General features: G+C 39.9%; 1 protein-coding gene across 2 annotated transcripts in view; it reads left to right on the top strand.

Moving 5' to 3' along the window:
- The window catches only part of dapk1 (death-associated protein kinase 1), a 196,848-nt gene that overhangs the window by 116,190 nt on the left and 63,810 nt on the right, over positions 1–16,848 (top strand). For both annotated transcript variants that reach the window (XM_072281626.1, XM_072281627.1), the window contains exons 13-17: positions 422–520; positions 812–910; positions 5,670–5,768; positions 8,457–8,654; positions 11,937–12,134. In XM_072281626.1, coding sequence (XP_072137727.1) covers positions 422–520; positions 812–910; positions 5,670–5,768; positions 8,457–8,654; positions 11,937–12,134 — 693 coding nt within the window. The remainder of the gene's footprint in view (positions 1–421; positions 521–811; positions 911–5,669; positions 5,769–8,456; positions 8,655–11,936; positions 12,135–16,848) is intronic.

Below are 16,848 nucleotides of genomic sequence, written 5' to 3' on the forward strand. Positions count from 1 at the left end.
GCTTGGTTCACATATAGAATTTGTCTGTTTATCTGTGAATGCACTGACATCAGGATAGCTGGAAAATGGCTGAAATAGCCTTTTCTGTCCTCAATCAAACATAACTTAAAATTTCAGCCTAATGTGCTGGCTCATGTTGGGGAAACCCTTCAGATGAAGAAGTTCTGCAGCAGTTAGATGCTGGGATAAGCTTGCAAGATAATTTCAAGAATTCAGAAAATAGTGAATTGCAGGAGAGTTGTGGAAAATGTAATTGCAAATGTTGTAGCAAGTTGTAATGAGTAGATGTAGTCCAAGTGATGCAACTAGCCTTGGAGCTACAAGATGGCCAGTCTTTACAGGACAATTAGTTTCTACGAAAGGGGAAAACTGAACATTTACCTTTCCAGTCCATGTTGTTACTTGTTTAATCTTTCTGCAGCATGGAACACCCCCACTGTTGGTCGCGGCTGGTTGTGGAAATATCCAGATTCTTAACTTGCTCATCCAAAAAGGAGCAAAGATTGATGTCCAGGACAAGGTTTGTAATGGAATTTGTCAGAATATTCTCTTCATTTTGTCTGAAAAAACTATTGCTGCTTGTCACTTTAATTACCCTATGTCTGAATGCTATTGGTATGTCTCATTTGGCATTACAGTTTGCAGGTTAAGTAAATTTACTTTAATGTATAATAGACCAGGCATTCAGATGTTTCTGGGACTAATAAAATTCATGGAAATGGGAGTAATAAAATTCATGGAAAATAAATTGACATATTTGAGTATGAAGTATCTTTAATTATTTTCCAAAAAAAATCTGAATTTCTCCTAGTCTGGGTCCACCGCACTATACTGGGCTGCAAGACATGGCCATACTGAAACATTGAGGTTCTTACACCAACAAGAATGTCCTTTGAATGTTCAAGATAAGGTAAGAAAATGAACATCAGTGTCACCCTTGTAAAAGACAAATGTGCTTAAATTTAAATTTAAATTCTTTTTAAAGAAAGTAATTTATTTTTCTGGTAGAATTTGTTATGAATTAATTAATAGAAAGATATATATTGGTGCAATCTGCCTTGTAGATGCAATAATGCTTCCTAATGTTTTTAGAAAATAACTAAAATTTACAAAGGTGCAAGATGGAATTTCAAGCAAATAATCAACATTAGCAATAATAATCACAAAATATTTGGCAAAAGAATACATTTTTGCAGAGTTGTAATGTACCAACATTTTTGCCAACACTAATTCATTGTGCATATTAACAGACGTTCAATACTGTTTGTACCCCACTCTAAAGTGGGATATGTTCAATAATGTTTCCTTTTCCCCATCTCTATGCCAGCAGCCTTGAGGTTTCTCAAGAACCAACTCATGATACACTCATCTCTATGTACATAATTGATGATATCTAAACACATAAGGGTATAGTTTCAAATCCAAATGCCATCCAGCTTTCTAAATCATCTCCTCTTATTCAACAGTTTCTCCAGTTCTGCCGATGGGTTTTGTCCCGAAATGATGACTATACTCTTTTCCTTGATGCTGCCTGGCCTGCCAAGTCCCTCCAGCATTTTGTGTGTGTGTCATCCAGCTTTACCTGCCCAATTTGTTTCTTAAACATTCCATGTTGTGAAGAAGAATTTTAACTAACCTTTACAAAGATTTATTTATTGAGATACAGCGTGAAGTAAGCCCTTTAAGTCGCACCACCCGGAAATCCCCCAATTTAGTCTGAGCCTAATCACGGGGCAATGTACAATGATCAATAAACCTGCCGACTGGTACATCTTTGGACTGTGGGAGGAAACCAGAGCACCCAAAGGAAACCCACACGGTCACAGGGAGAACATATAATCTCCTTACAGACAGCGGCGGGAGTGAAACCTGCTACTGTAAAGCGTTGTGCTAAACACTACGTCACAGTGCTGCCCCTATTGTCCACCCACACGGTTTGTTCCTTTGCTCCTGACTGCCACCTTAACCTCAGGTGCAGAATGAACCAGGCTCTTTGCAGCTTCAGCACCCTTTTTACATTTGCTCATTTTTCCCGAGTTTGGATTCAGCAGCAGTGAAGGAACAGTGACTCATTCACAAACCAGGGTACTGTATGACTGAGAGGGGGGCCTGGAAGTGGTACTGTGCCCACGTACTTGGCCTGGAACTTATCCTGTTCAACTCCACACTGCTCTCTCCCTTGTAGCCTCTCAGTTAGGAAGCTGTTTCACTTCCGTGGTAATTACTGAACCTCGTCCCTACCAGAACTCCATTCAATGCGGTTTATATTTAGGATAGTGTCACCCACCAGATTTAGTTATTCCACCACACCCTCCCAACAAAACATGTATTTTCCAGCATAAAGTGCTGTTATTCCAAAACTCATGCTTTAACTTATCATTCCTGCCCTTGATTCTTAATATTGGTTTCCTTATTGCGAACAATCAGAATTAGAATCCTCCTGCTTTATTTCTTTATTGGTTTATTATTGTCACGTGTCTTGAGAAACTGATTTGCACCAGTTGTGCATGCCTTCCAGACAGATTAAGACATACATAATTACACTGAGGTAGTAAAAAGAAAACAGAATACACCATATGGTTTTGTAGCTACAGAGGAAGTGCTGTGCATGTACACTTGTGCAAGGTTCATGACAATGTAGAAGGGGAGATCAAGTGTTCAAGGGTTTAAACACCCTGAAGTGTCACCTGGCTGACAACCTACAACTGCAATATTCCTATCCCTCCTCGAGTCGTACTGTTCCTCTGAGTGCTTGTATATTTCTCCTCCCTACTACATTCAGATTCCAAGCTCAGAATCAGAATCAGGTCTATTATCGCAGACATATGTAATTTGTTATTTTGAGGTAGCAGTACAGAGTAATACATAAAATATGCTATAAATCATCATGAGAAATATATCGTCAATCATCTTGACTTATCTTATATTGTCTAGAGTTTTCTTTGCAATCCCTCTAAATTTCCTCTGACCTTGACATTTTTTTTTAGTGTGTTGATTGGAATTCTGCAGCTGAGTCTCAACACGGGTTAATTAAAGTTTAGCTTAGTATACAAAAGTAATGAACCGATGTCACTTCCTAAGGAATCCCTTATTAATTGTCCTATCAATTTGTCCTAGCACATGCAAAAATACATGAACATGCATGTCTTTGATCCTACATTGAAATAAATTACCTTTCCTCCTTTACGGTCCATGAAGATAGTAGACAAAAAAATATAGAAAGGTGTAAGGAATACTTCCTTTTTTTGGCTGAGTGAATTTCTGGAATTTCTAACACTCTATATAGGGCACACTGTGCACTGTTACTATTATCATATTAATGAAGAGTGTGACGAGGGTGCAAAGGAGAATGATGGAATTGCTTGGGTGGTGAATTTTTGTTACGAGGAAGGATTGAACAGACTGAAGCTAATTTCTGTGACACATTAGAGATTGGGACACTACTTTAATTAAGAGCTATAAACTTATATGAAACTGAATAGGAAGAACCTGGTTTCCCTTGGCAGTGAGTTCTATATCGAGGCATGAAAACTGGTACAGAGACAAAAATTCACTCAAAAGATGGAACTCTTAGGATCAGAGGTATGTCTGGAGCTCTGCCTGAAACAATATTGGAAAACGAAATTCTCATCAAATTTCTAAACCTATTTGAATAAGCACTTGTCTCATATAGACACATCAAGAGCTGGGAAGTATGATTTTTCTGGGTAGCTTTCTATAGCAGCATGGGAAACTTGATATGTTAAATGATCTCCTTCCCTGCCATGGGTTTCTGTGATTCTGTTCTTACATAAGTAAGTCATTTCACAGTTTGCTGTGCGAAATGTCATCTGTTGCATATCTGCCCATGTTACTTGTTTGCCTGCCTTTTTTTTGGAATCCGTTAACATTTTCCTCGCTCTTCATTATAATTTTGATTTTCATGACAAACTCAGATTTAGAAAGGTGGTTCTAATACCGGTTGCTAGGAAACACAGCTGTGTATTTCCCTCCAGTCTGAAAAGTGGAGTTGGCACATCTCGCTGATGTCGTGTTCATGTAGCCAATTAATCCCTTAAGTTTGCTTTACTAACAAGACATTATTAGGGAAGTTGCTGAATAGCAAATGAGTGAGGGAACACTGTCTGATATTCCATTTCTTAAAATCCTTCCTTGAACAATCTTGTTCAACTGCTGTGAAGCATATTGGAATGAAGTGAATGTTGGTCTTGGGCCATCTGTTGTTACACAACTGCTGTTCTGCATAGACCGGATGTCAGCTGAGGACTTAGCTGGACTGCACTGCACTGCTCTACTTTGTTTGTTTGTTTGCTTGTTTATTTGGAGATAATGCGGAATAGCCCCTTGTGCCAGCAAACCCTGATTTAATCCTAGCCTAATCATGGGACAATTTACAACGACCAATTCACCTACTAATTGGTACGTCTTTGGACTGTGGGAGAAAACTGGGGCACCCAGAGAAAAACAAGGATGTAACGAGTACAGACTCCTTACAGAGGACACTGGGATTGTACTCCGAACTCAGACGCCCTGAGCTGCAATAGCACTGTACTAACTGCACGCTACCACGGTGCCCCACAGGGTTATGATACTTTTATGGATATTCTGATGAAAAACTTGTCTCTGGTGTCACTTAATTACTGTTAACATCTGCAGAGGAAATCATATTTCATGAAAATCAGTTATATAAAAAAAAAAGCAGGTGCTGAAAATCTGAAATAAAATTAGAAAAACTGAAAAAGCTCAGCGGGTCTGGCAGTATCTGTGGAAAGAGAAAGACATTTTAAGTCGTAGCTTTTTCCAGCAATTTTTTTTTGTTTGTTTCTGATTTTCTTTATTGTTCTTTGGGTTAACTAATTTAATTCCAAAACTGCCAAGCAGTTGATCTTTTTGCTTTATAGTGTGTAGGACTGTAATTATTGGGATCAAAGTATAGGATAACTTGTTATGATTGGATGTGTAAAGTGGTACTGGGTGGCACTAATCTGGAATGTATTTGAGAATGATGGGGGGACAGAAACCAAAATCCCTGTGATTAGTTAGAGTAAAGGGTGCACTGGAGCTGATCGTCAGAAGATGTGTTACACTCCTAACATAACCATTTTTCTATATTTAAGGTTGCCATTGTAGGTTCAGCGTATACACAAGAAGCAGAACAGCCCTTCATTATACTCCTGGAGTGCCTGTGTTACAACAATGAGTTCTCCTTAAAACCCAGGTTACAGGGATCCCCGTTTATTACACCATTGTGCTTGTTTAACTGTTCTTGACAAGAGGGTGACCTAATTACAGTCATATTGACTAATCTTGTTATTAGCTCTGTAGAACCTGCAAATCTTTTGCTCTTTACTTCCTTCATCTTCCCACTGTATTCCACCTACTCTCTCCATCAAATTTTGTTTCCTGGTCCTTATTTTGATTTCCCGCAGATATCCTTGCATAAGAGTACTGGTTTGTAATTATTACTTGCCCTTCTCTGTAGCTTATCAAAAATTTTGTGTGAGGCAGCCAAGCACTGGTGCATTTTCAAGTGCATTGTATTCAGAAGTCCCAGAGCCAACATCGCTATGAAATGAGTCTTTATAAATGAAGCTTAAGCACTGTGGTGGATTTCAGTGTAGAGTTTAGTCAGATTTTTAACTTCTGTATTTGTTTATATTTTACTGTAGTCTGGTGAAACTGCCCTCCATGTAGCAGCTCGATATGGTAATGTTGAAGTTGTACAATACCTCTGCAAAATCGGTGTTAATCCAGATCTTCAAGACAGGGTAAGAGCATGTAAAATAGATCACCCATATGAAAAATTAAGTTCCAATTCAACTTGACTGTCTTATTTTATTCATGTTAGGATGTGAAGATAATCTGATGATTAATGATTATGTAATGAATGTAGAAGGGAACTGGAATAAAGAATTCTACCTAAGAATATAATACCATACTGTCTTTCATTCTACTCATTTTCCTAACTAGAAAATTGTAAAGAAATTAGATTTGATGGCTTGTCTTGACATTGAAAATTGCTCCTATATTCAACATAAACCTGTAACGGTGAAGAGATCCATGAACAGTTCTAGTGCCAGAGCTGATTAAACTGTTATTCTTTGAAGCAGTAAACACGTTTAGGTAACTTATTCATTCATTGCATTCACCTCACTTCTACATGCTGGAAAGGGACTTAATAAATATTTCCTTACACTTTTGGCATAGTTTAGTCTTATGTTTCAAAATCGTGTTCTACACATCTTTTACAGTGCCATAGAATGACTACAACAGGAATGGGGAGCATTCCTGTTGTAATCTTCTGTGTCAGGTGAAGATTAGTCATAATGTGGTATTCTCATTTTTGCACGAAAAGCAATTTTGTGCCGAATCTTCAAAGGGTGTTTCAACCCTTAACCACTACACTCTCCTGTTATGTGTACTGTATATACAGATATATGCTGTTGTAACTATATGTGCTGTGACCATATGTACATTGTTTTGTGCCTTGGCCCCAGAGGAATATTGATTCATTTAGCTGTATATGGTTGACTGGCAATTAAACTTGAATTTGAAACATATTTAATTGAAAGCTAGAATACTTGCTGTTTAATCTGCTTGCAGTCAGCGATTTATACATTTCTTAACTTTATCAAGCAGTTCTATTAAAGCCTGGCTATCGAGCATTTATGACTCCTAAAAATGATATGTCATTTCTAGTTTCTCTCCGTTCTGATTCCAGGTTGAAGCAACACAGATTTATTGCACTAATGATTTAACACAGGGGCAATAAAGAAACATAAATGTTAGCAAGGATTTGATGTTTATGGACTATGCACAGAATATAAAGCTGTGTACTTTGCATTTCCCGATTTAGAGTTCGCAGTTATGCTATTCATAAATTTTTGTTCATGGTTTTTAAAGGCAAGGTTACTACTTCAAAAGGTTTTTTAGCAAAATATCATGCAGTGACTATGACGGAATGTTCTCGTTGGCTGCTTTTTACCTTTTATGTTTTGCGGCTCGTGTTGGAAGTGTGATTCTGACAAGAGTGTGTAATTTGAGTGGAACTCCTTGACAGCATTCAGCAAGTTTTTGATCTTCAATCACAAGAGAGCACGGCACAATTCTGTCATACCACATTATTCGATTTGCACATTAGTAAGAGCTGCCAGATGTCTCTCCTTCTGAAATCTTAAGAGATAATAGATTTGGTCTAACAAAAATTTGGGATGTGCTTGACAGTAGCACCCACATCCTGAATAATGAATAAGTAACAAGATTTAATCAGCTCTAATTGGGGAGAGATTGCTGTGCTCTGAAATGTAAGGAGATATTGGTGCCCAGTGCATGATTGGCAATAGATAGTATTGAGGTACTGGAAGTAAGGGGAAAAACTTACAGAATATTTAGTTTATTGCTGTGATAATTGAATGCAAATCTAGGGAGGTTCTGGTTGAGATATGTATAGCATTGATCAGACTACAGTTAGTGTACTAGTGCGATGTTCAAAGGTTCATTTATTATAAAGCATGTATCCATATACATCTCTGAAATTTGTCTTCTCCAGATAGCCACGAAACAAAAAACATGAAAGTCATCCAGAGAAGGCACATCAAACCCAGCCCCCCTCCCCGGCACAAAAAAGAACAGCATCCCAAGCATCAACCCCCAAAACCCCTGCTCCAGCACAAAAAATGGAACAAGAACATTGACCCCCTCCCCCAGAAAACAACCACTGCCCCACACAAAACGGAACATTAACGTCGAGAAACAGCACCTCCCCGCACAAAAAAAACAGAACATCAGTCCCCCCCCAAACATTCTCCCCTCGCACATCAAAACAGAAAAGGAACAGGCGATTCAAAAACATAGAATATAAAAAACATACATGAATACCGCCAATGGAAGCAGCATTATTCTGGGGCCAAGGTACAAAACACATTACCAACTGTCATACACCGCGCAAGACACATATAGCACATATAAGTTAGCATATAACATATAAAGTACAGTCACACACAAAAAAAAGTCCAGGTCCCTGAATTTATGAATATTGTAGCACTCGGCAGTCAAACACAATACAACCTTTTTTCAGCTGAATGAACACTGGGGGAGGGGGCAGCATCGACCCCAGCACGGACCCTGCACCACACCCACTCCAACGGAACACCCAACTCCGACACCTCCCCCTGGGTGGCTGCAAACAGGCAACCCCACGGCTTGAGGCCTAGTCCTTACTACGATCAAGGCCACACAGCTTCCCTGCAGTCCTGCCCCACCGCTCACCAATAAACCGATGGATTCTACTTACAACATTCCACACCACCAATGTCCAACAAGGTCTTGCGATCACAGGAAAAGCAACGAATTCGATCACTTGCTGTTCCACCTTTTAATACTTGCTTGCAGTTGTACCTAATTTATTCACTAATACTAAAATTTAATATTAATTCCCCTTTTTTTTTTTGTGCCAGGAACAAGAAACTCCATTGCACTGTGCAGCATGGCATGGTTACTTTGCAGTGGCCAAAGCACTCTGTGAAGCTGACTGTGATGTTCACATTAAAAACAAAGAAGGAGAGACACCCCTCTTGACTGCGTCTGCAAGAGGCTATGTGGATATTGTGGAATGTCTACTGGAACATTGTGCAGACATGGATGAAATTGACACGGTCAGTTTTGAGCACATGACTTGATTATTGTATGGTTATGTTACTTCAAAATGTTACCAGTTCTTAGAAGATGATTGGTTTTACCTTCCACACTGTGGTTAGTGTGTTTTCCTCTGAGCTAGCTATGGGGTAACTTGATTAGAATCATAGTTGCATGTTATTATTTTAGCAGTACACCATGTGAAGGTAACAGTGCAATATTTTTGCTACTGTCCAATGTCACAATCCTTGTATGTTCTTGCAACAACATTTTTTTTTACAGTAATGCTCGTGCTGTTCCCACGTAGAGCACATGTTTATCAATGATTCACTTCTCCTTATTGAAAACCATTTTGTGGCAACAGACCCTTCCTTCCCAGATTGCTCTAATCATGTGATGAGCAATCGGAATGCTTCTTTCAGTGATGTTGCTGTAAAGACGAGCACTTCCTCTTGGGACGTTCACTGAGTTGTGCTCATTGGAGACCAATGACTGTGCACCAGCATCTCGTGATAATGTGACTGAATCTGCTTCTCATCCTGGCAGCAGATACCTAAGTATACAAATTCAGTTATGCTGGGAAAGGGCAGGTTTCCGAGTAGCACATGAATGTTAAGTTCACACAATCCAGAGTAAGTTAATGCTATTGTAAGAGCATATTTTAATTAAGGTTTTTGCCGATACCACCAAACGTATACTACAAATACCTGTGTACGTACCTGTAACGAAACCCAATTTCCCTCGGGATCAATAAAGTATATCTATCGATCTAATGAATGAAAGTGAGCATGTTTTGTTGAAGTACAACAATGGAAGTGAAGTCTTTATGGAAGTAGGATATCTTCTGTTGTTGGCTGACCCCACGTTCAATATTTCTGCAACTTTTAACTTCTGCGCACACAGGTGCAGACCAACAATTCTACTTTGCATAGTGGCTAACAATTTGCACGATTTGATAAATCATCTTTATCAAATTGACACATTGCAGCTGTCAAATCTTCACTATCAAACCACTCAGAAACAAGAAGATTTAAATCTTCAAATGGAGAAAATAATATCATCTTTACCTCATTTCTAGTTGTTGCAGTGAATAGTCAGGCACAGAAGCACGCCCTTTGACCCAACTTATCCATGCCAACCAAGAAGCCTGCTGGAGCTGGTCCCATTTGCCTCCAATATCCTCCTAAATATTTCCTATCCATTTATCTGTCCAAACAACTTTTTTTGAGATATAGTGTGGAACAGGCCCTTCTGACCCATCGAGCTGCACCATCCAACAACCCACTGATTTAACCCTTGCCTAATCACAGGGCGACTTGACCAGCTGACCCACTAACTGGTACGACTTTGGACTGTGGGAGGAAACCAGAGCACCCGGAGGAAACCCATGCACCCACAGGAAGGAACATACAAACTTGCTTACAGGGGACACCAGAATTGAGCTCCAAGCTCTGATGCCCCGAGCTGTAATAGCATCGCGATAACTGCTATGCTGCCATGGCACCCTAAATGTTTAAAATCTTTCAATTGTACCCACCTTCACAAATTCCTCTGGCACTACGTTCCTTATAGCTACCACTCTGTCTGAACCATGTAGACTGGGAAAATGTTAGTTGTAGTCCTGGGAAAGATTACTTGAAAATGTAATTTTAGGAACTCAGCAGGTCAGGCAACATCTATGGAAATGAATAAACAGTCAACATTTCCAAGGTGAGACCTTTCATCATTTATGCAAATAAATCATTACTTTCGAATTGGATATGTAAGTTTAAGTAGTTAATGACACCAAGATTCGCACATCCTACCACGTGGGGAATAGCAAATGGTCACAGAATATCTAGCACTCTGGTGCAAAATCATCAGGGATTCCTTCTCCTGATAGCAGGATTTGCACCAGATAACCAGAGATTGACTTGTGTTTGAGGAATCTTGGCCATGGTTTAATACAGGGTTTCCAAGCTGGGGTCCATGAACCCTTTGCTTAATGGTATCAGTCCATGGCATAAAAGAGGTTGGGAGCCCCTGGCTTAATAACAAAGAACTTTTAAGTAGCGATAGGACAAAGAACTAGTTGGATAGAAACAAAAAATTAAGCTAATTGGGAAGGGAAACTGATGTACGTTTCCTCCCACAGTCCAAGCAATTGTGTCCTGCAGTTACTCTAGAAGGCTGAAATGGAATTTCTTGTACTCAAAATGGAGACAAATAGGACAGAATTCAACAGATAGTTAAGTTATGCTGCTAATTTTGTAAACTTTCAATGTTACATGAAGCATGTTTGCAAAGATCACCTTACTTCTGCAAATAACTGGGGTACAGTATATAATATGTCCAGATCTTTAGGAAATGACCATCAGTTAAATTATTTGCCTATTTAATACTTATTGGGAAGTTCCTGTTGCACCTTGCATTTGCAACTGCAATGGTCTTAGTATTCTTGGGACCATGAGATGGTCAAAGTTCTGGTGTGGTAATAACAATTGCTTGACAGTTGGAGTTGGTGATTTCAGAGTCGGGTAGTACAATGTTGCATTTTTTAATTTAATCTAATCCCCCTCTCCTTTTTAAAAAAAAAAAAGAACAAGAAGAAATGCATTTCTAGGTCTGATATGTTACTTTTTATATTAAGTTTATGTCATATAGTGTGGGCATGTGGCCAAGTGGTTAAGGCATTGGACTAGCTACCTGAAGGTCGTGAGTTCAAGCCCCAGCTGAGGCAACATGTTGTGTCCTTGAGCAAGGCACTTACTCACACGTTGCTCTGCGACGACACTGGTGCCAAGCTGTATGGGTCCTAATGCCCTTCCCTTGGATAACATTGGTATCGTGGAGAGGGGGAGACTTGCAGCATGGACAACTGCTGGTCTTCCATAAACCTTGCCCAGGCCTGCGCCCTGGAGAGTGAAGACTTTCCAGGCACAGATCCATGACTCGCAAGACTAATGGATGTTACATATTAGGCAGAAGCTAGTCTGACACTGTTTTGTGGACAGACTTGGAGCATGCACACTACAGGCATATTCTCTTTAGTCAAGAGGGTCATCATTTGAGGGTTAAATTAAATTTCTCACCTTATGACTAGGAATTGCAAAGGGTTCTAAGTGAAACAGCCTGTCTGCTACTCTACGCAAGAAGTGAAGAATTTGTCATTATGTGTCCTTAACGACTGAGAGGCTCATACCACGTAGATTAAAGGGCTCTAGTGCCTGTTTTGATTCGCTCCAAGAAAATCGAACAGCAGTTTCTAACTTTTGTGTTTTGTGGCTGAAATTTTAAAAGGCTTATTTTTTTTTAATTTTCAGGATGGTCACACAGCACTGCACCTTGCAGTACGAAGATGCCAGATAGAGGTGGTGAAGTACCTACTAAATCAAGGGTGTTATGTAGATGTACAAGATCTGCATGGCAATTCAGCTTTGCACATAGCCTGCAAAGATGGCAACATAGCTATTGTTATGGCTCTTTGTGACGCAAATTGCAACCTTGATATAACTAATAAGGTAATCTCATTATCAGTAAGTTTATTTGTTTCATTTAAGTTTTTAACTTTATATTACAATAGTAATTAAATGTGTAGCAAAGTACCATAAGTTTTCACTATTAGTCAGTGAAATATTAATTGGATGAAAATTATGATGTAATTGGGTTAATCTGAACAACACTGTTGTTTCCTCTGGTATCTGTCAAGGATCATTATTGCTGCCTTCCTTCCCACTCCCTTTACAAATTAAGATTAAAGTCTGTCATGAGCCTTGTGGCCCATCAGGCAGTGCTTATGCTGGTTTCCGTGGCGTGAAGCGACTGAGAGTACGAGACTCCCCCACCCCCCAGATAGGACACCAGTCTATCGCAAGGTTAACCCCCAGCACTTTTGTCGGTACCCATTCTCAGCTGGGTAGACTGGAGCATTGTGTGGTCAAGTGCTTCGCTCAAGGCTTGAACCCACGACCTTCAGATCGCAAATCCAACACCCTAATCACTTGGCCATGCGCCACACACTCCCTTTGCAATATCATCCAGAAAAAGAATAGGTTCTGTATGGATGGAACCCATTCTAAGCTCTAGCTTGTCACCAGTGTCTCTCTTCCTGGTCTGTGATCTATCATACAATACTCGATGAGCAGAAACGTTCTCCAAATTAAGACATTGTCTTCAATCCCTTTCTATGAATTCCATTCACACTACGCCAACTATATCCTTTTGTCTAATTATTTAGATTTGATCATACTTATGAGCAGATTTGGTCATATTTAAATATGATCTAAGAATGTATCTCACACTCTTAGCATTATCTAACTCCATCACTTCCACAGCTCATCAGCTGTTGAAATCTTCCTTCTTGTTTATGGTTAGCCCTTCGCATAATTACATCACTGTTCTAACTATTCTTCCATTTTTCACTCTTCATAAACTGAATTTTGCTGCGTGTATATTAATACAAAGTCCTCTATATCCATCGGGTTACTGAGGATTTGTATATTGATTTTTCTTTTTTTAAATACTCCTCTTCCTCGTCATCTGTAACTCAGTCTAGTCATGCAGCCCTGGACATCTCAGGCATTCCTCAGTTTTGCCTTCTGGTGTATCACAGCTCCAGTACTATATTTAAGTTTGCTGACAACACCACTGTTGTGGGCTGAAACAAAGGTGGTTATGAATTAGCATATAGGAGGGAGATTGGAAATCTAGCTGAATGGTGCCACAACAACTTCTCACCCAATGTCAGCAGCACCAAAGAGCTGACTATTGACTATAGGAGAAGGAATCTGGAGGTCCATGAGACGGTCCTCATCAGGGGACCAGTGATGGACAGTCAGCAACTTTAAATCCCTCAGTGTTATCATTTCAGAAAACCTGTCCTGCATCCAGCACGTAAGTGCCATTACAAAGAAGATATAAGCAGTGCCGCTACTTTCTTAGAGGTTTGCACACATTCGGCAAGTCATCTAAAACTTTGACAAACTTCTAGAGATGTGGGGTGGAGAGTATGCTGACTGGTTGCATCATAGCCTGATATGGGAACACCAATGCCCTTGAATGAAAAATCCTACAAACAGTAGTGGGTGCAGCCCAGTTCCACAAAGTTAAATCCCTCTCCTCCACTGAGCAGATCCACAAGGAATAGGAAGGGAGCATCATCATCAAGGACACCCAGGACCTCTTCTCCCTGCAGCCATCAGTAAGGAGGTACAGGAACCGCAAGTCCCACACCATCCGGATCAGGAACAGTTATTATTCCTCAACCATTGGAGTCTTGAACCAAAGGGGTTAACTTCACTCACCCCAACACTGAACTGAATCCACAATCCATAGACTCACTTTTAAGGACTCTACAACTTGCATTCTCGATGTTTATTGCTTATTTATTATTATTTATTTGCATGTTTTCTTCCCTATTTACACAGTTTGTTGTCTTTTGTACATTGGTTGTCTACCCGTATCTGCCGTATGCGTTTTTTTTTCATTGATTCTATTGTGCTGCTTTCCATTTAGGAACAGAATTAGGCCATTCGGCCCAGCAACTGTGCTCCACCATTCCATTATGACTAATTTATTCTTCTTCTCAACCCCATTCTCCTGCCTTCTCCCCATAACCCTTAACACCCTGACTAATCAAGAATCTATCAACCTCTGCTTTAAATATACTCAATGACTTGGCCTCCACAGCCTCCTGTAGCAATGAGTTCCACAGATTCACTACCTTCTGGCTAAAGAATCTCTCCTCATCTCGATTCTAAATGGACGTCCCTCTATTTTGAAGCTGTGCCCTCTGGTCCTAGACTCACCCACTATAAGCAGATCTTTCAAATATGTTCAGTAGGTTTCAATAAGATTCCCCCCTCCCCCTCATTATTCTAAACTCCAACGTAGACAGGCCCAGAGCCATCAAATACTCTTCAGAGATTGGCCTTTTCATTCCTGGGATCATTCTCGTAAATTTCCTCTGGACCATCTCCAATGCCAGCAAATCTTTTCATCAATGAGGGGCCCAAAACTGCTCATAATACTCCTTGCAGTCTGACCTATGCCCTATAAAGCCTCAACATTACATCTTTTGTATTTTAGTCCTCTCGAAATTAATACTAACATTGCATTTGTCTTCCTTGCCACCGACTCGACTTGCAAGCTAACCTTTAGGGAATCCTGCACAAGGATTCTTGCACCTCTGGGTTTTGAATTTTCTCCCCATTTAGGAAACAGTTTTATGCCTTTTTTCCTTTTACCACAGTGTATGACCGTACACTTCCCTATACTATATTCTGTCTGCCACTTTGCCCATTTGCCCATCTGTCCAAATCGTTCTGCAGGTTCCCTGCTTCTTCAACACTACTTGCCCCTCCATATATCTTCATGTTGTCTTCATGTTGTCAGCAAACTTGGCCACAAAGCCATCAATCATATATAACTTGAGAAGAAGTGGCCCCAACATGGACCCCTGTGGAACACCATTAGTCACCAGCAGCCAACCAGAAAGGTCCTCTGTATTCCCACTCTTTTCCTCCTGCCAGTCAGCCGATTGTCTTTTCATGCTAGTATCTTTCCTGTAATATCATTGATCTGATCTTGTTAAGCAGCCTCATATGTGGCACTTTGTCAACTGACTTATGAAAATCCAAGTAAACAATATCTACTGACTCTCCTTCATCAATCCTGCCTGTTATTTCCTTAAAGAATTCCAGTAGGTTTGTCAGGTTTCCCTTAAGAAAACCGCACTGTCTATGGCCTATTTTACCATGAGCCTCCAAGTACCCTGAAACCTCATCTTTACTAAGGGATTCCAACATCTTCCCAACAACTAAAGTCAGGTTAACTGGCCTATAATTTCCTTTCTTCTGCCTCCCTCCCTTCTTTAAAAAGAGTGACATCTACAATTTTCCCGTCCTCCAGAACCATTCCAGAATAAAGTAATTCTTGAAAGATTATTACTGATGCCTCCACAATCTCTTCAGTTGCCTCTTCCAGCAAACTGAGGTATAGTTCATCTGGTCCAGGTGACTTAACTACCTTAAAACCTTTCAGTTTCCCAAGCATCTTCTCCTAAGTAATAGCAACTACACTCACTTCTGCCCCCCTTGACACTCTCAAATTTTGATGTACTGCTAGTGTCTTCCACAGTGAAGACTGACACAAAATACAAACGTTTGTACTTATTAAGTGCCTTTGCCATTTCTACGTCCCCCATGGTACCTCTCCAGCATCATTTTCCAGTGGTCTGATATCCACCCTCACCTTTTATTTTTAACTTGTTACGTATCTGAAGTAATGTTTGGTATCCTCTTTTATTGGCTACCTTATCTTCATATTTATTGTTTTTTTTTCTCCTTGTGGCTTTTTAGTTGCCTTCTATTGTTTTTTAAAAGCTTCCCAATCCTCTAACTTTCCACTAATTTTTGCTATATTCTATGCCTTCTCTTTTCCTTTCATGCCATCTTTGACTTCCCTTGTCAGTTACGGTTGCCTCATTCTCCGTTTAGAATACCTCTTCATCTTTGGGTTGTATCTATCCTGTGCCTTCTGAATTGTCCCCAGAAACTCCAGCCATTATCGTTCTGCCATCATCCTTGCTAGTGTCCCCTTCCAATCCAACTTGGCCAGCTCCTCTCCCATTTCTCTGTAATTCCAGTTACTCCTCTGTAATACTGATACATCTCACTTTATCTTTTATTTCTCACTGCACAGTGAATGATCTTATATATTGATCACTGCTTCCTTTGGTTTCCTTTACCTTCAGCTCCTTAATCAAAATTGGTTCATTACACAACACAGAATCCAGAATTACCTTTCCCCTGGTGGGCTCAAGCACAAGCTGTTTTAAAAAGCCATTTCGTAGGCACTTTACAAATTCCCTTTCTTGGGATCCAGCACCAATTTTCCCAATCTACCTGCATATTGAAATCCCCCATGACTATTGCAACATTACCCTTTTAACATTAATTTTTCTAATAACTGTTGTAATTTATATCCCACATTCTGGTTACATAATTTGAAAGATTGCATACAATTCCCGTCAGGGTCTTTTTACCCTTGCAATTTCTTAATTCTACCCACAAGAATAATACAATTTCCAATCCTATGTCACCTCTTTCTAATGACTTAATTTCACTTTTTACCAGCAGAGCCACGCCACTCCCTCTGCCTACCTGCCTGTCCTTTTGGTACAAGGTGTATCCTTGCATGTTAAGTTATCAACTATGATCTTCTGTTGGCCATGAC

This window comes from Mobula birostris, chromosome 17 (genome assembly GCF_030028105.1).
Source record: "Mobula birostris isolate sMobBir1 chromosome 17, sMobBir1.hap1, whole genome shotgun sequence".
NCBI classification, from domain to species: Eukaryota; Metazoa; Chordata; class Chondrichthyes; order Myliobatiformes; family Myliobatidae; genus Mobula; species Mobula birostris.